General features: G+C 33.1%; 3 protein-coding genes across 11 annotated transcripts in view; 2 read left to right on the top strand and 1 right to left on the bottom strand.

Moving 5' to 3' along the window:
* Positions 1-3,716, bottom strand: part of LOC127836850 (endoplasmic reticulum transmembrane helix translocase-like) — a 55,146-nt gene extending 51,430 nt beyond the window's left edge. For both annotated transcript variants that reach the window (XR_008028951.1, XM_052363472.1), the window contains exon 1: positions 3,443-3,716. Coding sequence is in view for 1 of the 2 variants with exons in the window: in XM_052363472.1 (XP_052219432.1) it covers positions 3,443-3,700 (258 nt within the window). In the remaining variant the exon portion in view is untranslated. The remainder of the gene's footprint in view (positions 1-3,442) is intronic.
* The window catches only part of LOC127836879 (uncharacterized), a 339,553-nt gene that overhangs the window by 62,789 nt on the left and 253,803 nt on the right, over positions 1-22,961 (top strand). The window lies entirely within an intron of this gene.
* LOC127836852 (probable serine/threonine-protein kinase tsuA) overlaps positions 1-22,961 on the top strand; it is a 404,515-nt gene that overhangs the window by 215,210 nt on the left and 166,344 nt on the right. The gene's annotated exons all lie outside the window — the stretch shown is intronic.

The raw sequence follows: 22,961 nt of genomic DNA, 5'->3' as shown, positions 1-22,961 counted from the left end.
AATTATATGAAAGGTTATTAAACATAAATTATCAATTAATTAAAATTATTTAAAGATTCTTGAAAAACACGGTCAACTGTCTATGCATGTATATTGAAATATCTTTTTAAGTTATCAGAGTTATAAATATATAGAATTCTAAATTATAACTCTGTATTATTTGTATTTTTCGGAAAGATTATTTAACCCCGTTGTGGTCAAATGAGAATGCTGTTTTTTATCATGTTGTTCCGTACACTACCATACACTCTTTATAGGACTACGAAATGACGGAGTTTTTTACCGGTACCCGCTTAATACGTTAGATGTTAAGTATTAGATTTTTTAAATGTTTAAAATGTACATGTATAAAGCACTTATAATTATTATGATTAAGCTGGCTGACATCTATACAGTATTTAGTTTATGGCAATCTGTATGGGCAGATGACTATAAATGTTTTCAATATGCTACATATCTTATATACGCAAAATTGAGTATTTGTCGTTACATTTCTCCAAGAAATGACCACTAATACCACGAGAAGACATGGAGTATCATAAAAAGTGTAAACTGACCAGACATTGCCACCTGTGGTAAGGGACCAATATACAAGTATAGGTCCCTGCTGTGGCGTATGACACCATAGTGTTATTTTGTATTGATCGGCACAGTATCTGATCATAAGGAGATAATTGATTTGTGCTGAACACAGAGGCAACAAAACCACAGATCTATCAATAAACAAGATTATTAAGATATCTTTTATTGAAAACCGCGATAAAATGCTCAAACCACGGACTCTAGATTACACGGATAAGAAACATGAAAACATTCTCAGAATCATCACTGCTATATGTGTAATCACCTAACAATTCATCTATAAATAATTTATATATATGAGTTGAAGACGTATAAGTCTGAATAAACTATCAGTCTGCCTGTCTAAAACTAAGCCGTCATCGTCCCAGTGAAAAAAATCTGATTTTGAATAGTTGGACATGATGCCCTGATGTCAAAATACGAAATGACCCGCATAACAGCGACCGTGATTTTTCAAGAATCTTTAATAAATTGATAATTTAAGGTAAATAACATTTCATATAATTATACATAATTACCTCGTTGATAATAAACAGCAAACGATGAATGTTTTTGACACCCATTTTATTTCAAGTATGCATGCAAAGCCGAATAATATCGATAGGGTCTGCTATATAAGCTGTTTCATAATAAATTTAACACCCTTTCTGTGTTATAAACAAGAGCTGAAATCGTTAATTTATTTAGATTCCTTTATAATAAGCTTTATTGATATGTTTTGTGAACAAAATACTACAATATATTCCATAAAAAATATAATAATATGGCAAAGGAAATTCAATGGCTGGTTTCTAAACAAAAGCCAAGACCGTAGCATCAGTTCAGTGCGTTAGGAACGCGCGCTTCTTTCTTCCGCCTTCATTCCTTAATTACTTTCGTTTTTAAACAATTTTTTTTCCTATCGAATACAGAATTCTATTCTCCTAAGCAAGATGTAATTTTTAAAACTGAACTCCAAATATAAAGCTACAAATTGGTATTAAGTACAGGCATGGCGAAATTAGAAAAAATCTGCCGGTCATCCGGACAGGCATTTCAGAAAATGTGCCGGTCCGGAGAAAATTTAGCCGGACCGTAAAGCAACAACAACTTAACTAGAAAATTCAAAAATGGCAGCGATCACATCTTGATCTCTTTATTCAACCGGCCGTTAAATTGATTTTAATCGCTTAGAGGTTACACTGGCAGCTAATTGGTGTTAATCGGTTGTGTAATGTCAATCATGTTGTGAAAAATTCGCGTGTCAGTTTTTATTACATGTATTCCCTATTAGAATGGTTCGGTGCGATAATTTCAATAACGTATGTGCAAGCCGAATAATTATCAAATTAAAGTTATTCGAAACGATTTAAACATTCTTACTTTAATATGATTGCAGTTTGGAGCGGCTGTTAAAATATACTGCGCACAGTACAAAACACGTTACCTGACATTTAATGATTAAGGCATTTCATTTTTCAGAACGTTTACTAGTAATTAATTAAATAAAAAAGACGATTTATTTACATGCTAACGCAGTGTAATTGTTAACAGAGATTCATTTTCATTTTTGACCAGTATCAGAAAGTCCCCGGGAAGCACTTTTTTTACATGGCACTGCATATGATGCAATAAAAACATTTCTTTGTACATGTATCGTATTGCATTCAATCTAAATTTAAATTCGCTCGTCCAATGAAAGCTCTGCCCCATAATGCACTGTACTCTTTACACTAATGAAAAATGGCGTATGCATATGGTTGTGTTGATCACGATACCATATTTTATTGTCCTTATCCTACTCGAAAAATATGTAAAAACTATCAAGATCTTTTTTGTTAGAACGCAGTTGGCGATTTTGCAAACGAGTTTAAAGTAGGTGTTGTGTAACAAGTTGGATTTGCTAATTGTACGTAACAAACCTACAGCAAACATCAAAACAACGAGCGATTTCATTTTCATGATGTAGTAAGCGATTTGATCTTCGAATTTTCAACTTGAAAAAAAAAGATTTGTTTGCAATCATTTCACATTTTGCCGGTCACCAGGACCGACATTCTTGTTAAACCTGCCGGCCCAAATTGAAATCTGCCGGTCAGGACCGGCGGACCGGCAATTTCGCCAAGCCTGTAAGTACGAAGATGTCAACCGTAAATCTAGATTCTAAAACTCCAAAACGGTATGATATTTGCAAAAGTTAAAGTTATAACTCGCCAGGCTGTCGAAATCAGAAGAAAAACTTAATATATATTTATATATCTGTTTACTACGTGACGTAAGCTTTCTAATGATATATAGTTTGTCAAAATCAGCCCAGAAATGAAACTATAATTTAACAAAAGACGTGAGTGGGTACATCAAAATGTATAACCTCGGCGCTTTGCTGTACGCTAATTGTAAAAGATCGATAGCCACAACACGTTAAAACGCGCGGTGGTAAAACATAAAATGTGTATTTCTTGTGTTAAACTCGCTATAAATCCATTAATAACAACGGGAATATACTAAAAGTTTTATTTTTTTGAAAGAGGAATTAATAAGCAACAAGATAACGTATAAACCAATAAAATCGGATGAATAGTTTTTGCATAAGATTGAATTTACTACAGTAAGGGTCAAATACTCGATTCATCTCCTATCAATATACACTCCGTGATGTGACGTCATGTGCAATTTTGTGCTTCAGCATACAGCACCAAAATAAAACGTTCGATAATAGGTGCTGTTCGATAACAGGTACTTCAACGATAAAAGAGCTGACCAGGCTGCTGTTTCATACTGAAGCACTTGTTCATTTTATTTGTATGTTAACATACTAATCCACACATTAAAAAACAAATGTCAGCTATCAGAATGTTAATTGTTAATTAGAGCCACTTACTCTGGAGCACGTGAGAACACAGCGCACGTGCACGGACCATAAACAAAACAGCGACACCAGAACTTGGACCACTCCAATACAGGCCAGTGCGATCAAACCGGCCTCGAAATACTCCTCGAGCCCGTACACAACGGTCCAGCAGTAGAGCCAGACGAGATACAGACCGACAAACGGTCCGATATATCCGTGCAAAATGGTAGGACGGAAATTGTAGTAAGTAACATATTGTATTTCTTCGTTCAATGCGGGCGCCGCCATCTTTGCCAACTGGCGAAAATCCTATGCCGCACTGTACTATCGTGTGTATTATACGGATGCTTATTAATTTGACTCCATTCATTTCCCGTGATTGCTGACAGTTCAACTGTATTGACGTAAGATAATAAAATAACACATCTTGGCTCTAAGCAAAGCGATACCGTACAGCAAATCGTTTCAAGTCTGGTAGATGTCATTCTAACAAATAAACCAGAACTTTTAGGAAAAACTTGTAACTTTAATTGTGGCTTAAGTGATGTTCACAATCTTATTGGTGTGCAGCTAAAACATAGCATACCCACCAAAAGACGAGAATATCGAAATTACAGAAGTTTTAAAAATTTTGATATCATTTCTTTTCAAACTGAGTTAGAAACAAAATTTTCGCGTGTCGACTTTAACGAACCAGATGTAAATAAACTTTATAATACTTTTGAGGAACACTTTTTAAATGTTAAACATGCACCAATTAAAATGAAAAAAGTCCAAAAGAAACCAGTGCCATATATGAATAAACAATTAAAAAGTGCAATTTATAAAAAAAGAATGCTCCATAACAAATATTTAAATAACAAGAATACAAAAAATTGGGAAAATTACAGACAACAAAGAAATCTTGTAACCAAAATACAACGTAAATCTTTAAATAATTACTTCATTGAAGGTGTACAGGGGGATGCAAATCTCAGGATTTCTGGAAAACTGTCAAACCTTTTTTAACCAACAAAGGCAGTAATATTAATAAAGACACCATTCTAAACGAAAATGACAAGCTTATTACTAATCAAGAAAAAGTAGGGGAATTATTTAATAACTTTTTTGTAAACGTGGCACAAAACATAGGAAATGAATCCATAACAGTTGATGAAAATCACCCTAGCATATCTATGATATCCTTAAATATCAAACCTAATCAATGTTTTACCTTCAACCCTGTCAGTGAAGATTTTGTAGGAAAGCAAATTGGAAAACTAAACACTAAAAAGGCAGTAGGCATTGATGGTATATCAAGTAAATTGCTGAAGGCAGCTCAACCTGTTCTGACAGGTCCTTTAACCGTTATTATAAACTCTAGTATTAGTTATTCAACATTCCCTGATAAACTTAAAATAGCGCAAGTAAAACCATTACATAAAAAAATAGTAATTTAGATAAAGCAAATTACAGACCAGTTAGTATTTTACCCACACTGTCCAAAATCTTCGAACGATCAATAAATGAACAATTAACAACATATTTTAACAATCATTTTAACCCTTTTTTATCTGCTTTTAGGAAAGGCTATGGTTGCCAAACTGCACTTTTAAAAATAATAGAAGATTGGAAAAAATCCTTGGATGAAAATAAATTTGTTGCTGCAATTTTAATGGACCTATCTAAAGCGTTCGATTGTCTCCCTCACGACTTGATACTGCTAAAACTTAAAGCATATGGTATGTCCGAACACTCAACCGATTTGCTAAAAAGTTACCTCTCACATAGAAAACAGTGTGTCCGTATGGGAAATTTAAATAGTCAGTTTTTACACCTATACAAAGGAGTTCCTCAAGGGTCTATTCTTGGGCCGGTTTTATTTAACATTTTTATAAACGACATTTTTTATTTCATTTCAAATAGCAGCTTGTTCAATTATGCTGACGACAATACCCTTTCATACTCAGGACAGAATTTAACAGACGTTGTTAGAACTCTTGAAGAAGATAGCAAAACACTAATAGCTTGGTTTTCAAACAATAAAATGCAAGCCAACCCAGATAAATTTCAAGGCATTGCCATTGGAAAAAAATCTAGAGAACATATTACATCCTTCAATCTTTGAAATAATCACACTATTAAATGTGATGAAGAAGTTAAATTATTAGGTGTCACAATCGATTTTCAACTTAAATTTAATAGCCATATATCTAACATATGTAAAAAAGCCTCAAGGCAATTAAATGTTTTGAAAAGAATTGGAAAACACCTTTGTAAATTAGGAAAACTTACCATCTATCATTCTTTAATCCTATCTAGTTTTAACTATTCTCCTGTAGTATAGCATTACTGTGGGGAAGTGAATACAAAGAAAATGGAACAAATTCAAGAGAGAGCATTAAGATTTATTTATGACGATTATGTTTCAACTTATGACGATTTATTGAATAAGTCAAAGTTGCCTTCATTAAAAATTAGGAGACTAAGATCAATTATTTTGGAAACATTTAAAATAGTCAATAATCAAACTCCAATTTATCTTAATGACCTTGTAAATCTTAAATCTAATTCCTATTCTTTTAGATACACCAGAACTGCTGAAATCCCCCAAGTAAGAACATCAAGTTACGGCATCAACTCTTTCCGTTTCGGGGCTGCCAAACTGTGGAACTCTCTCCCCCAACATTTCAGGGACCAATTACATTTCAACCAGTTCTCCAGTTTGGTTAGCTCATGGGACGGTGAGAGCTGCCGCTGCTCCTATTGCATGTATCAAACATAGTTGCTAAATTTTGCTTTTTGTTGTTGCTCGCATGCTCTATGTTTTCATGCATACTGCGATATAAGCTTGTTCATGCAACGAAACTGATTATTATTAAATATGTTAGTTGCTTAAAAAATCTTTTTATTTGGCTTTTTGTTGCTAGCTCGTTTAAGGTGCTACATTTTTTAGATTTTGTTGCTTGCTTGCTTTTGTGTTGCATGCACACTGTGATATACGCTTTTCTTTTTACTCATGCAACGAACCTGATTTTAATATAAATATGTAAGTTAAATCATTATAAGTAAAATATACTTTCATTAAATATGTAAGTGCTTAAATTTTGGCTTTTTGTTGCTTGCTTGTTTAGGTTGCTAAAATTTTGACTGCTTGTTGCTTGCATGTTTCTTATGTTTCATGCACACTGTGATATATGCTTTTTTATAAATAAGCTTAATCATAATTAAGTAAATATTTTTTTTTTTTTTTTTTTTTTTTTTTTTTTTTTTTGTTTTGTTTTTTTTTTTTTTTTTTTTTTTTTTTTTTTTATAATTCAATATCATACATACAATGTAAACATGTATATGATCATACAACATAGTGATTGTACAAAGCAATAAAGTTCAAACATGTTATACAAGATATTCTAATATATATTTTTTTAGAGAGAAAAAAAAAGAGCAACAGAGGAATAGTTATGAAAAATGATGAGTTGTATAAAGTCGGAAGAAAGCATGCTGGACTTGTGTGTTTTGTTGTATATTCACAATGATATTGTCAGATTGACAAAAATAAATCAATAAACATAACTGTTTTAGATAGATAAAATAACATTATAGTGAATGTATATAAGTGGACAAAACATTATGAGAATTTAATCCGATTCCATTTTTGTTCAAAGATTTGTAATGAGTCATTACTGAGGGCTATTTCTTTCTCAATCTGGATTTTTAGTTTAAGACTATGGACAAAACAATTAAAATTTGGTACTAGTTTTTTGTACTTCATGTTTAAGATAAAATATTTCATCAATATGACCATAAAATTCACAATATTATTACAGTCTATTGATTTCAATGAGTTAATTCCGAAACTTATATTTAAGAAAGATAGTTTAACGTTTAGTTGATGTTGTTCAAGAAAAGATATTAATTGATTCCAAATAGGCTGGATGTGTTTGCACTCCCAAAAAAGATGTTCTATAGTTTCAATGTTTTCACTGCAGAAGTCACACAGATTTGAGTTAGATAATTTGCATTTAAAGAGATATTTATTTGTAGCTATAATTCTTTGGATGTATTTATATTGAAAATTTCTCAGTGTGCTTTCAATAGTTGCTTTATATGGCATGGTAAATATGTGTTTCCAATTAAGTTCATTTTCTCCAAAAAGGACTTGCCATTTATTTTGGATTTTGGAGTTTTCTGTAGGGTTTTTAATTTGTAGTGTGTAAAATATTTTATTTGTTTTGTTTTTTCTTCCAAGTATGTTTTCTACAAATGTTGTTTGAGTACATGGTGTATTATTTGTATTGATTTCAGATTTAATATGTATGGGTATGCTTTTGATTAGTGTGTAGTATTTCAGAAAATTATTTGAAGGTATTCCGTATATGTAGCATATATTATCAAAAGAGTAGAAATCCTTAATTCTGTAGTCATATAATTGGTCGACATATTTAATGCTTCGTTCAAACCAGTCTTTATAGAAAAACGTCTTATTGTTTGAAGTTATGTCTTTATTGTTCCACAAAATTGTTTTACTGCTGGTTTGGGTTTCTAAGTTATGAGTGACATCACTCCACGCTGATAGAACATCAGACAGAAATATGTTTTCGTTTGCAATTTCATGTAAGATAGTATTGCTGATGTTACATTCAAAGAGTAAGGAGTCACCATATTTTTTTAGGATTTTCTGGTAGAATAATTTCCATTTACTCGTATTGGTATTATCTAGGTATCTTTTAACCCAGCTGCATTTGATTGCATTTAAGAATGAGTCAATGTTCGTTAATTGGATACCTCCATTTTCTACAGATTGAATTAACTGAGTTCTTTTTATTTTATCAGGCTTACCGTCCCATATGAAATTAAATATTGCTGATTTTATATCGTTAATAACATCATTTGGTGGATTTGGGAGAACTGTTAATACATATATTAATTTAGGAAGTGCAAACGTTTTCAATACTGTGTTTTTTCCGATGAGTGTAAGTTTACGATGATGCCATGATTTTAAGCAGTTTTTGAAATTCTGTAATTTAGGTAGTATGTTTTTAAGAACTGTATCCTTTTCATTATTTGTGAAAGTAATTCCTAACGTTGTGGCTTCATCGGTTGTCCAATTAAATTTCATTTCTTTTTTATATTGAACATTACTTTGTTTTAATTTACCTACTCGTAGCACAGTACATTTACTTTTGTTTAGTTTAAGACCCGATGTCATTCCGTAAAGGGTTAGCGACTCTATTAGGTTATGGAAAGAATCGTAATTGTCATTTAAAAAATAAGTTGCATCGTCGGCAAATAGGGATTGTTTGATTTCTTCGTCAGGTTCTAGTGATATGCCTTTTATGTGTTTATTTGATTGGATGTGATGTGATAGATACTCGATGCAAATAATAAATAGCGATGATGAGAGTGGACATCCTTGTCGAACCCCTCGTTCGATGTTAAAACTGTTTGAAAAGAAGCCATTGTTTATGATTATACTGTTAATATCGGTATAGAATAGTTTAACCCATTGAATGAGACTTTCGCCAAAATTCATATTTTCTAAGCAAGAGAACATAAATGAATGATCAAGCGAATCGAATGCCTTTTCAAAGTCTGCAAAGAATATTAGACCAGGATTATTTGAATTGTTGAAATAGTTGATGCATTCTTGGATAAGACGAACGTTTTCACCAATGTAGCGTCCTTTTATGAAACCAGATTGAGATTTTGAAATGATTGATGGTAATATTTTTTTAATTCTGTTTGCTATACTTTTAGTTGCAATTTTATAATCATTGTTTAGTAAACTAATCGGGCGCCAGTTTGATAACGATTCTAAGTTTTTTCCAGGTTTTGGAATAAGTGATATAATACCTTGTTTTTGTAGAGTAGTTAAGTTTTCGTTGTTAAATGAATAGTTAAGTGAATTAATTAGATGTGTTTTTATATCATTCCAGAATATTTTATAAAATTCGATTGTGATGCCATCAGATCCTGGGCTTTTGTTATTTTGCATTTCTTTTAGGGCTAATCCACATTCATATTCATTAAGCAATCCGTCGCACAGTTGTTTTTCCTCCTGGTTTAAAGCGTGATGTGTATTTTTAAAAAGGGTGTTATCTTCAACATTTTTTCGTTTATAGAGGGTTTCGAAAAATAAACGTTGTTCTTCTAGTATTTGAGTTCTGTTTGTTATATCTTTGCCATTGACTACTAATTTGTGTATAGTTTTTTGTTCACTTCTACGTTTTTCAATGTTTGCGAAATATTTTGTGTTTTTTTCATTGTGTTCAACATGCTGTGCACGCGCTCTTAGTATTATTCCATTGAGATGTGTATGATAGATTCCATCTAATATTTGTTTTTTTATTGTTATTTCATTTTCAATGTCGGTGGTATCATTTGTGTTTGTTTGATGCAATTGTTTTTCAAGTGTTTCAATGGTTTTGATGGTTTCAGTTTCAAGTTTGTGTGTTTCTTTTTGTTTAAATGATGTGTATCTAATTGTTGTATTACGTATATTTCCTTTAATTACTTCCCATAAGGTGTTTGGGTTTGCGTCTTTATTATTTTGAACAGTATTTAATATTTCCTGTTTTATTTGTGTTTGGTATTGTGTATCTAATAAGATGCTGTTGTTAATTTTAAAGTATCCTGGGCCTCTTTCAGGTTGTATATTGTGCAGTTTAAGTTCAACTAGAGAGTGGTCTGTCATAAATCCTGGTTTAATGCTACATGAGTCAATAATGTTGCAAAGTGACTCAGATATTAAAAAATAGTCTAATCTACAAAATATTGTTGGTTTTGTGTTTGAGTGCCAGGTGAATTTGCTTTCTTTTGGATTTACTGTACGCCAGATGTCTATCATATTGTAGTTTTCAATAATGTTATTCAAAATGTTTCTATTTTTAGGATGAGTATAAAGGTTTCCCTTCTTTTTATCTACTGATGGGTTCAGGACAGTATTGAAATCACCACCGATTATTATATTTTTATCTTGGTTATTAATTATGAAGGTTTGTAATGTTTCGTAAAATGTGGAATCGTCTATGTTAGGACCGTAGACGTTGATTAATGTTAATTGTGTTTCGTGTATTTTGATATCTATACTTGCTAGTCTGCCAATTATTATTTCGTTTAAGTTATCGACTGTGATCCCTGTATTGTTTTTAATCAAAAAAGCAATGCCTTGTTTATTAGTATGTTGTCCACTAAGATAGATGTCGCCGTCCCATTCATCCTTTAAGATTTGTGCTAAAGAGTGTGTCAAGTGACTTTCTTGTAGTAGGCATAAAGTATATTTTTTTTCGTCTAACCATTTGAAGATTTTTATTCGTTTGTCTTTATTGTTTAGCCCTTTTACATTCAAAGTTCATATTTTAATCATTTAAAGCGGTAGAGGGTAATGTACATGATAATTTGTGTGTGCTTGTCCAGTTGGTTTCTATTTTAAGACATATGTCCATACATACAAACAAAAAAAGGAAACAAAGATTAGAGATACAAAAAGATGAATATACCATAGAAATGAGGAAGTAAAAGGAAATAATAACAAAAGTGAGAAAAAAAGAACAATAAACGACTGCCTTCCAATAGAGACATGAAAAAAACATATTTCCGTACACTGGAAATACTCAAACTAATTGAGTAATAAAAGTGATCTGAGACATAAAATGTATGGCAGTAAATTCTAAAAAACAGTTGTTGTTTTTTCATATCTTCAAAAGATAATTTTAGTGTAATAGAAATAAATGGTCAGATAAGTACACTGTGCGCAGAAAATCACAATTCAAATTACAAAAATAGCTATTTCATAAAAATACTTTGTGTTTTTCTTAGTATTATCGTCTTTGGGATGATTTCGCGTCTAAATACACATGCAAGATTAAAAAGAAAACAACACAAAAAGGTTATATGTACAAAAAGGAATACGAATATTATGTTCAGCGATGACTAAACACTGTTTTGTCAACATCGTAAAATTATTGATAATGATCTGCAAAAAAACAACAACAACAAACAATTAGTATATATGACACCGTGCAATGGATGATCACTCTTTGGAAAATAAATCACTGAATAGTGAATTTCTTTTTCTACGTATAAAAAGAAATCGATTTTATATTTAGTATTATAAATGTACGTTTCCTGGTTTCAATATGATATAGTTTACATTTAATAATGTAAAAAGAGTCGATCCACCAATGTGTTATTATCGACATCAACATTTAACAAGTTACACGTAACCTGGTGTGTGTTGGGGGTGGGTATGTGGGTGTGTGCGTGCTTGCTGTGTGCGTGTGTTGTGTTGGTGCGGGCATGAGCGTGTGTCCACAAGTTTGTCTTTGTGCGTGTGTTTGCGTGTACTTGCGTGTGTGTGTGAGCGGGTGTGTATCCGTACGCGCGTTTGTGCGGGCATGAGCGTGTGTGTGCAAGTTTGTGTATGCGCGTGTGCGCGCGTGCGCGCGTGCGTGTGTTTGCGTGTACTTGTGTGTGTGTAAGTTTGTGCCTACGTGTGTGTGCTCGTGCGTTTGTGTGTGAGTGTACGTGCGTGTGTGTGAGCGCGTGTGTTTCCGCGTGCGCGTGAGTGCGCTTTCGTGTGTGTGCATGCGCGCATGTGTGTGTGTATTCGTTTGAGTGTGTGCGTATGCTGGTTTAACTTTTCGTGCACGCGAACGTGTGAGTTTTGGGCATGCGCGCTTTGTGGTTGCGCGTACGTGTATGTGTTTGTGCGTCCGTACGTGTGGGTTTGCCCGTCTGTGTACGTTATCATACTTATTAAGCGTAGATAACTTTAATAACAATAATAACTAAATATGGTTATTGCAGTTACAAAAATATGTGTTAATATTAAGAGACATATGCTCTATAAAGAAACGCACACGAAAACGTAGGGTAAAACTGCTAAATTAAAACAGGTTAACAGGTTATTTTGTACATCCGTCTCCTTGTCGATCCAAATATACGAAAAACGAAATATGCTTAGATCGACTAACGGGTACTCACACTTTTTACTAAATAAAGAAAGGTTTGTTAAGTAAATATACTTTCATCACAACTATTGTAAATCCTTTAAGTAAATAATTATGTTTTAATTACAAGCTTACTTTTTTATGTGTTTATATCTTTATATAGCTGCTAAGTTATTATATAGTTGCTTAGTTATTTTATAGTTGCTAAGTTATTATCATGTGCTTTGCTAGTAAACTAAATATGCCTTTGATATTTTAACAAGAAATATGAAATTTTTTTTATTTATTTATGCCTTGTACATAACCATATTACTATTTATATGTGTCGGTCAATAGCTATACATAGCTAATGTTATACTGTTATTTATTGTTAACCGACTTGAAATAAAAGTTTGTATCTTGTATCTTGTATCTTGTTTAATAATACCAATCTATTGACATTTGATTGTAAGAAAGCTGCATATCTCAATATATGACGTCAGAAAATTGTCCTGTAGGCTTTGACTGTAATCAAACCGATTTACAATTATGCATGCTAAAATTGTCCGTCTATATATGAAGTGAAGCCATAATGCAAGTACTTTGCAATAAGGGTTTCTTCAACGAAAATGCTTGCTGCACATTGTCACATGTGCATGATTAATGTTTCAATTTCATGTAACATATGTCGGAAGCACATTCAAAGGTCAAGTCACGCTGGCATAAACCATGACCCTAGGTCAAGGTCACTTTTGCCATGTCCATATTTGAAGGTTATATGTGAAAGAGTCGTGTCCTTAGGTCAAGGACAGATGTGAATAAACCATGTCCTTAGGTTGAGGTCACACATTCAGTACCCATGCCTAAAGGTGAAGGTCTAGGTCACATGTGCATACATCCTGTCTTTAGGTCAATGTCACACATGTCATATTTTTCAAGGTCACATTCAAAATAGCCTTGCCTTAAGATCAAGGAAAAATGTGCATGGGCCTTGAATTAAGGTAAAGGTCATGCATTGATGTTTCTGGTGTTTAATTATAGGTTAAATATATTTATGACATCGATACATTTATTTTTTTAACTAAAAATTTCTAGTTGGTTTCATTTTTAGTAATCAGTACATGATAAGCTGTACAGTAGAATTTCAGTTTAAGAGGTATATTGTGACTCAGCTGTTTATAAGTTCGTGTTTAAACATTACACTTTTGTTGGTATCTACAAACTTATTTAATTTATGTATATATTTTCCTGAATTTGCTGTAGTCATGATTTGTATTTAATTACTTAGGCTCCCCAACACATTATTTGTTGGGGTTCTGTTATCAATACAACACAATACAATATCAATACAATATTTGTGATTCCTTTTATTGTATTCATCTTGTTGACATATATTTATGCAAAATTTGAATGGGATGGTATTAAATAATACTATATAGTATCTATATAGAAACAGACTCCTTATTGTTGTTGTTCGCAAAAGAACCTGTACAATGCCCATCCAAAAACATAAAGATAAATTCACTTATAGGCATGATTAATGTTCAAATTTCATATATGTATGAAGCACATTCAAAGGTCAAGTCACGCTGGCATAAAAATTACCATAGGTCAAGGTCACTTTTGCCATGTCCATATTTGAAGGTTATATGTGCACGAGTTGGCTAGACATGACCATGAATACATGGATTTTGCTCAGGGACAGAATGTATTACTTATATGAAACAGATTGGTTTGTCAATGTCAAGGTCATATCAAGTCATTGATACAAATGAAGATGGGATTTCATGCTTGAGTGTTATATAGATTAGCCTGTGCAGTTCACACCACAAGATTCAATGCTTGAGCATAAATTATCATGCCAGATTAGCCTGTGCAGTCCATACAATAAGATTAAATGCTTGAGCATAATATATCATGCCAGAATATCCTGTGTAGTCCACACATAAAGATTAAATGCTTGAGTGTAAATTATCATGCCAGATAATAAGCCTGTGCATTCCGAACAGGCTAATCAGAGACTATTCTTTCCACTTTTATGGGATTTTTACGTTTGAAGAAAATCTCTTTCTCACAAAAATCCAGTTTAGGACGAAAGTGTCCGATGGACTGCACTGGCTAGTCTGGGACAACTCGATTTTATGTATTATCCTCAGAAGTCTATGCATACAATTATAAAAAAGCCATTGGATTTGCTGTTAGAAAACCACCTAAATTGTGTGTTCATCACAGCATTTGAATATTAAAGTTTTATCAGTTAAACACTAACGTACATGCTTATGCCAATGTACAGATCGCGTGAGTAGAGATAAGAAAAGTATCATTCACAATCAAGTTTACACACATTATCAGTTACTGATTAGTTGCAGTTCAGTTTAATTCAAGACCTCAATGTGGATAGTGAGGTTTACAATAATATAAATGTCATTTACTAACCAACATCGTTCATCTATTAGATCACGGACATGGCATATGAATTTGAGGCAGTTTACAAAGGATCAGACACAACCCATGACTATCCTTGTGAAATTTGTGATGAGAATGGGATAAACAATGAGGCTGATTTCTACTGTGAAAAAACGTTTTTCTGTAACTATTGTTTGATGCACCATAATAACATGTACAAAAAAACACATCTCGTTTGGAAGAGAAAACTCTACAAAGTGGCCGACTACCAAGAGAACAGACTATGCATTAGAGAAATGTCAATATCACAAGTGTGAGACATTGCAGCTGTTTTGTGAAGACAATGATCAGTTGCTGTGCACAGTTTGCCACGTGTACAGCCATCAAGTAATTAATGTACAGCAATGTCTATCTTCTTTATTCAGCAAGATTCCACTTCAAACTCTTACAAGCGTTTATGAGTAAGTATTTAGGCCAGATTTACTACGAACATGGGCTGGAGATTGTGGGTCCCAGATCCAAATCATTCCCATTCTCATGGGAATTTCCTGACAAAGATTTTTATCCCACGTTGGCTCAAGTTCCCATAAATGTATGTAAGGGTACTTGTGAGGTTAATAATCAATTATTCTGAGGCTTCTTGTTGCGTTCACGCATTTTGTATGTAGTTATTGACGGTAAATGTTCAGTAAATATGAACATAATTATCAGTATCAAACTATTAATCCGACCTTAACATTTCATCTTTACATTTCATCCATAATAGTAATAGTTAATACAAGAACTGATTACAAATGTCATAAATGTTTTATTTTAACAGACAATGCCGCCATGTGAAATTGATATCTGATACAGCAAAACTTGACACTTTACATGGGAAGTTGGCACACAAGAAGCAAGACGTAGTGGAAAGTATACAGTCACTCGAAAAATCCTACAAACAATTTTGGGCAAAAATCCGCAAATTAAGAGAGGAAATCAATGAATATTTTGATACACTGGAAAGTAATACTGTCACAGAGTTAGACGCTTTACTTTCGGCTGAAGGTCATCTTTTCAGGATGATATCCAGGTCTGTAAACAGGTTATTGAGGACATAAATGATACACCCCATAATATGCAACGAATAACCAGCAAGAGCGATACCTTACAATAAGTCACGTGCAAAGATTGCCTCAAGTATTTGTTAAAGGCAAAATCAATTTTAAAAGGAATGCCTGCAAAGAAGGAGGTTGAAATAGAGTTCCAACCCGATGCTCGTTTCACAGAGACTCTAGTCACTCTTTTAGGATTAGGAAAAGTATGCCAAGTAAGGAAATCATCAACTGAGACTAGCTTAAAAACTCACTCAGAAGTATATTTGAAGAACACTTAATTTTTCAATCTAAGCGAGGCATCGGCGGCCATGTTTTCTCAATTCTGACCACGTGATTCCCCCCATTGTTAAGTATGGCAATACCTTCATGATGATTCTCGAAAGTAGGTATGAGCACATAGCCGGACCATGTGAGCTCAATCGTATGAGCACTTGACTATCCGAGTTCGCCCACGAACATATGGATAAGTTAACAAATAGCGAAATGAACTTATACATGTATATGCTGAAATCTAACAATCTAACGAAATATCAAACATGGTATGTACACTTAGGTGGTTGTGTAATTTCTGTTAGAATATCGTATTCAATATGTAAATTTTAAATGATTGTGCCCGCACTTGAGTTTGTTGCCTTGTTTGAGTCTATACGCGCCTAGGCTGCACCCAGTGTGTGTATTTGTGTTTTTCCAAGGTAATGAGTTACCTCCGCGCTGAGGCTGCATAATGTTGGGACCCGTGTGTCCGGCACTCCTACCTAATAAGATTAGATTGACGACAGTTGGGACGAATTTTGAATGGTAGCTGCAATTTCCACCTTTTTGTTTTGTACTGAAATACTTTTTATTTTTTTATATGGTCAAATGTTGCGGGGGGGATGAGATTATCCGGAAAAAACACCTGTCTGGAATGGTGACCACACAACAGACAAAATATAACATTGCGCCGGGAGCGGGAATCGAACCGGTGTCGTAAAAGCGAACGTCCTTACCACTGCGCTAGCGGGACGGACAATTAAGCAAAGAAATGTTGTTTTATCTATATATGTCATAGCAGTGCAGTGTTTACAATTTGCATTCTTTAGTTTTGTGATCACGTAAAAAAAATTTTTTACATGTTTTTATTCGCAATTTATTTACTAAATCGAGAATAAATATCAAACAAAATAGTGAAAATATATAGTTGTTTCATTGGTCCATAAAAATAAAATGGATGTAAAATTACTAATTTGAAATTAACGTTCTGATACACTTATTGAATCTGTTTCCCCAGGATATGCTGTTCTATTAATATTTACCTTTATCAACACGAACGACAACTCTGCTAGGAGAATGTTATCAATGAAAATCAACGAGCAATCTCCTACGCAGTGGCGAATGCCAAGGGAAGTAACTGAAAAATCGAGTTATCTCAATCGGACTGGCTCGGTCTTTTACATAGGCCGCCATTGTGAAGAATGTTTTCACTGGTTATCAAACCTTAGACGATGCTGTTCCAGCATCGTCAAAAACTGTTAAAACGACGGTATCAATCACATTTCAGCCTGTTTTATGGATAATGAAACTATCTGATTCAAGACGACCTCTTTATATAACTTTAATGTTTATCACAACTTTTGCATCACACCCTTCAAATGTTTAATAATCTATCATTAAAGGTGAAGTTCAAGCCCTAGTCTCAGAAAAATCAGTTTTTATACATAAAATGTGTTATTTAGATACAATATATTTACAACCCACATTCAATAAACTGAACAATATGGGGATCTGAACAGGATATGAACTTTACATCGGTATAGGGGATACAACGTATAATCATCTTTTGAGTCAAATGTCTATTAAACATGTTCTTTTTAATGTCATTACAGACATAGTCATGGCATGTGCAGTCAGTCCAAATGGAGACAGGATATATTTGACAAATGAGCACAGTAACCAGGTGATCACAATGTCCACTACCCACTGCACAGTGATCTCCAAACTGGATTTAAACGTGCTGAAGATGAGTTCTGAATAAGCCCAACCTGCCCATTATGGCCTCCATGTAACAGACATGGGGAACGTCCCGGTGTGTGGGAGCGTGTCTTCGAATTCAATTGTCCAGGTGGACAAACATGGGATAGAGGTACTGGCAACTGTTCTGACTGAAGAAGATGGAGTCAAAAGTCCGACATCTGTCTACTACAGTCAACAAACTGGCTCACTGATTGTGGGAATGTGGAACAAGGGCAGCATTCATGTGTTTTACATGAAGTATTTAAAAATTTGAAATGGCAATTTATTCTACAATTTTTAAATGGCATAAAACATGATCTAAAATGTCAAACATATTTTTAAATTTTTGTAAGTCAAACTATATGATTTCACTTGTACCACAACCACTGCAAATTGTAGAGCTTGTACATTAAGCATTTACCGTGTTTTTCAACAATAGACACAACTGTGATTATATCTAAATTGTCAATTTTTCATATCTTAAGTATGATATATAGGGGAAAAACATACATGGTGAGCACAATTATACATGATCATGAAAAGAAATCATATACTTTTCTTACGTTAGGGATAGCTAGTCTCATAATTAAAGCGAATAGTGTATTTGTCTATGTGATTCATTAACTGCCTTTGCAGTATATGTTTTCTTTACCTTTGACTTATGTCTAATGGTGTCTATGGTTGCACTGGCACAACGTGGGCTTAATAATTAAGAACATGTACGGTCCACAGCTAGGGTTAATATGGCTCTAGGATGGGATGGAACAGCAGCACTGAAATCACAAAAATCTTGTATGGATGTATAGGTTGCTGAAAATATTGGTGTTGAATGCCCATCATGATATGTATCAGTAGGCTTTTGTATGTATTATGTAGAGAATATTTGATGGTTTCAGTATATTATCAAATTAAATTGATGAGCGATCAGAGAAATAAATATTTTCATACGTGGCGCAGCCACAAGGAAAAGAGGTACATGTATTTTTTATGAGGACGAGGAAATAAAAAGCGATATTCTACACACACACACACACACACACACACACACACACACACACACACACACACACACACACACACACACACACACACACACACACACACACACACACACACACACACACACACACACACACACACACACACACACACACACACACACACACACACACACACACACACACACACACACACACACACACACACACACACACACACACACACACACACACACACACACACACACACACACACACACACACACACACACACACACACACACACACACACACACACACACACACACACACACACACACACACACACACACACACACACACACACACACACACACACACACACACACACACACACACACACACACACACACACACACACACACACACACACACACACACACACACACACACACACACACACACACACACACACACACACACACACACACACACACACACAAAACTAATTTCCTTTTTTTTAAATTAATGCTTCTGAGATGTTTATTTACATTTAAAAAGGAATAATCTGGAAATGTTCGATGGAATAATGACGTTATGACGTCAAAATAACAACGTCATTTCACAGTAAACAGTTAAATTTATTGAAAACATTCACTGTTATATTTCACTGTTTGCAAATCACTGAGATTTGCCTATAAACCAGAGAAAACCATTAAATATGTTTCGTGTGTACATGATAGCTAGATTGCTTTAAATTTAGGTAAATGTATTGCAGTTTATAACACATAATTATGCTTTTGTAAAAATGTGTATCAATATACATCGTGAATTGTCTTTGTTAAATCGTATTTAAGAGATATGCATAAAGATTTCCGTTACTTTTGAGCATTCTTTGCTCATGTTTTGCAACCATGTATCTTTATTCTGAAGATGTCCTCAATGATTTAAATGCGTGCACTGGAATCAAAACACATTCTTGCAATAATGGAGAACATTGAATGCTGTAAATATTGGTGGACATATTCAAAAGATATATTACAGTGTAACCGAAGCAAGACGATGAGATTATATTTTATTTAGCTGAAAAAAACATGATTTTTTTTCCATTTAGTTTTTGGAAAACAAAAGTCGCATACCGTATCACCTTTAAATATCTGAACGGTACTACAATTGATAGTTTGTATGAGACGTGTTTTTCCAAATATGTTAAGATCCGGATTGCAAATATTGTTGAGAGATTTTTTAAACTTAAACAAAATTAGTTTATCAATTTTTATGAACTTTCTAAAAAATTGTTTAGACAAGTTTTTATTGAACTAAAACATGTCGCCATAATGTCAAGCCCATAATCAAGATTTGAGCAAATGTTTTTGACTTCTTGTTATTATTTTAAAATCATATCACATGTAGATCCTTTATCCTATTTCTAACGAGTAAGAGCACCTTTCATCATCACTGTCATTTGTGATTTACTTTGAACCATGCTTTTTGCATACACAAAGTGAATCACCAGTACTATTTAGTACTTATAAAAATGGTATATGCATTAATAATTCTGTACAGTCAATCAACCAGTTCCGGTCTGTGTTTTGCATTTTCGCAGCAAATTTAACAATTGCGTTAGACACATTTCTCTTTTTTTCATGGATGGAAGATAATTATATTATCTACAATTGAATGAAATCGAGCACGTATAAGTATGTTAAATACGCATGTAAACAAAGCGCCCAAAGTATCAAATTCCTATCCAAGTCGAGCAGTTTCGACACACGTATCTATTTATAGATGTCTGTAATCGGGAGGACATCTCAAAAGGGTTTTTGACAGTCACTTTTGAGTGTTTGTGTTCAGAGAAGAGACAAGGTATAGAGACATTGTTACACGATGTTGGGTGCAAATAAAAAAACATGATAAAGTAATAGTATTACAGTTTTATTTCTAACAACTCAACTGCTTTCAATGATGGGTATTTTTTCTTTAGTCCAGTCCATATACTCAAAAATCCAAATATTACAATTCAGCATTGAAAGGTTTAACAAAATCTTAATAAAGACAGACTTACACATTGAATACTTTAAAAATCGTATTCTCTTAAACCGCAAACATTTCAGGGGTTTAATATTTGGTGTGCGACATAATATGGTGGTCCTTTAGTAAATACCAGGTAACTACAAATTAACTATAAATAACGCAAGTAGATTGATCATCATCGTCACGTGGTAAACCCAGGAATGCAAATTGTGCATGCGTAGTGAAATGTATATATTTTTATATATAAAATGATCAATCTACTTGCGTTATTTATAGTGTGTATATCGTTATGTCACTTATTTTCGCGATGTTCGTTCGATTTTACATCGCGAAATTTTATAACCGAATATACTGAAAATATGAACTTTTTTCAAGTTATGTAATAAATCAGTCGTGATTTTTTAATCAATATAAACTAATAATTGTAAAAAATACGGTATGTTAGAGCTTTTCTTTTTTCTTCATTCGTGGTTTACAGTCCCTTTAACAAGTTGCTTAGTTGTAACGTTCATTACCTTTGACCTTGACCTTTCGACGAGACACAGTCTCCTGATACGGAATAATCATTTATAAACCATGTTGTATTAAAATTCTAACAGGTATTTAAACAATTTGGAGAGGAGGAAACATGCTTATTACCAACAGATGAAAGGTACAACTACTATATTTTCTTGTATGGTGGCTTAAGAAAAGAAATGCACTATAAGTGATGCCAATAAAACAATTTCCAAGAACCAAAATAATGCATAAATGTTGAGCACTTAAAAATATTCAGCTGACAATACAGAAAAAGATTATAAAAGATGTTGCCCAACGTATTCAATCTATTCAGGACAATTAACACTTAAATAGGAGAGTCTGCTTGATTATTCTCCAGATTTTACAATTTGTACGATGTTGTATACAAAGCAATTCAGTGTTTCAATACTATGATAACCAAAAGAATGGAGACAAGTACTTACACCAAACATTATATCATTAAGTGAATGCATTGTTTATTCGAACTAAGTGAATACATTATATTAAGAGTAATTAAATAAAATGTATATACAAACTTAGTAAATACATTTTTTATTTAAAGTGAAAAAAACAACAAGACTGAGGCTATTATTACATTTTTAATATCATTTATTTCCGTTTTAATTTGGTTTCATATATATGCTGCAGGTGATGACTTTATGCATAGACATGTATTGCTAGGCCAATCTACTTACATGTAGATTGACTTTAACATAAACTTTGATTTACACACACACACGCGTGAAGACGAATGGCTGTGTGGTTTCGGCGCTTGGCTTTTACTCCATGGGTCAGTGCTTCGAGCCCTGGTGTGGTTAAAAAAATCCTGTTTTTTACTTTTATTCTTGTTTTTATATTGGAGCTCTTTAGTTCTGATGTTTTTATGTATCAATTTAAAGCAAAATTATTATTTTTTTTATTCAATATTATACATACAATGTAAACATGTATATGATCATACAACATAGTGATTGTACAAAGCAATAAAATTCAGACATGTTTTACAAGATATGCTAATATATATTTATTTTTTTAGAGAGAAAAGTAAAGAACAACAGAGGAATAGTTATGAAAAATGATGAGTTGTATAAAGTCGGAAGAAAGCATACTGGACTTGTGTGTTTTGTTGTATATTCACAATGATCTTGACAGATTGAAAAAAAAAAATAAACAAAACTATTTTAGAGAAATAAACTAACATTAGAGTGAAATGTATATAAGTGGACAAAACATTATCAGAATTTAATCCGATTCCATTTTTGTTCAAAGATTTGTTATGTGTCATTACTGAGGGTAATTTCTTTCTCAATCTGGATTTTTAGTTTAAGACTATGGACAAAGCAATTAAAATTTGGTACTTGTTTTTTGTACTTCATGTTTAAGATAAAATATTTCATCAATATAACCATAAAATTCACAATTTTATTACAGTCTATTGATTTCAATGAGTTAAATCCGAAACTTACATTTAAGAAAGATAGTTTAAAGTTTAGTTGATGTTGTTCAAGAAAAGCTATTAATTGATTCCAAATAGGCTGGATGTGTTTGCACTCCCCAAAAAGATGTTCTATAGTTTCAATGTTTTCACTGCAGAAGTCACACAGATTTGAGTTAG

Source organism: Dreissena polymorpha, chromosome 7 (genome assembly GCF_020536995.1).
Source record: "Dreissena polymorpha isolate Duluth1 chromosome 7, UMN_Dpol_1.0, whole genome shotgun sequence".
NCBI lineage: Eukaryota > Metazoa > Mollusca > Bivalvia > Myida > Dreissenidae > Dreissena > Dreissena polymorpha.
Note: the sequence above shows the minus strand (reverse complement) of the source record. Positions and strands in the feature narration are given on the sequence as shown.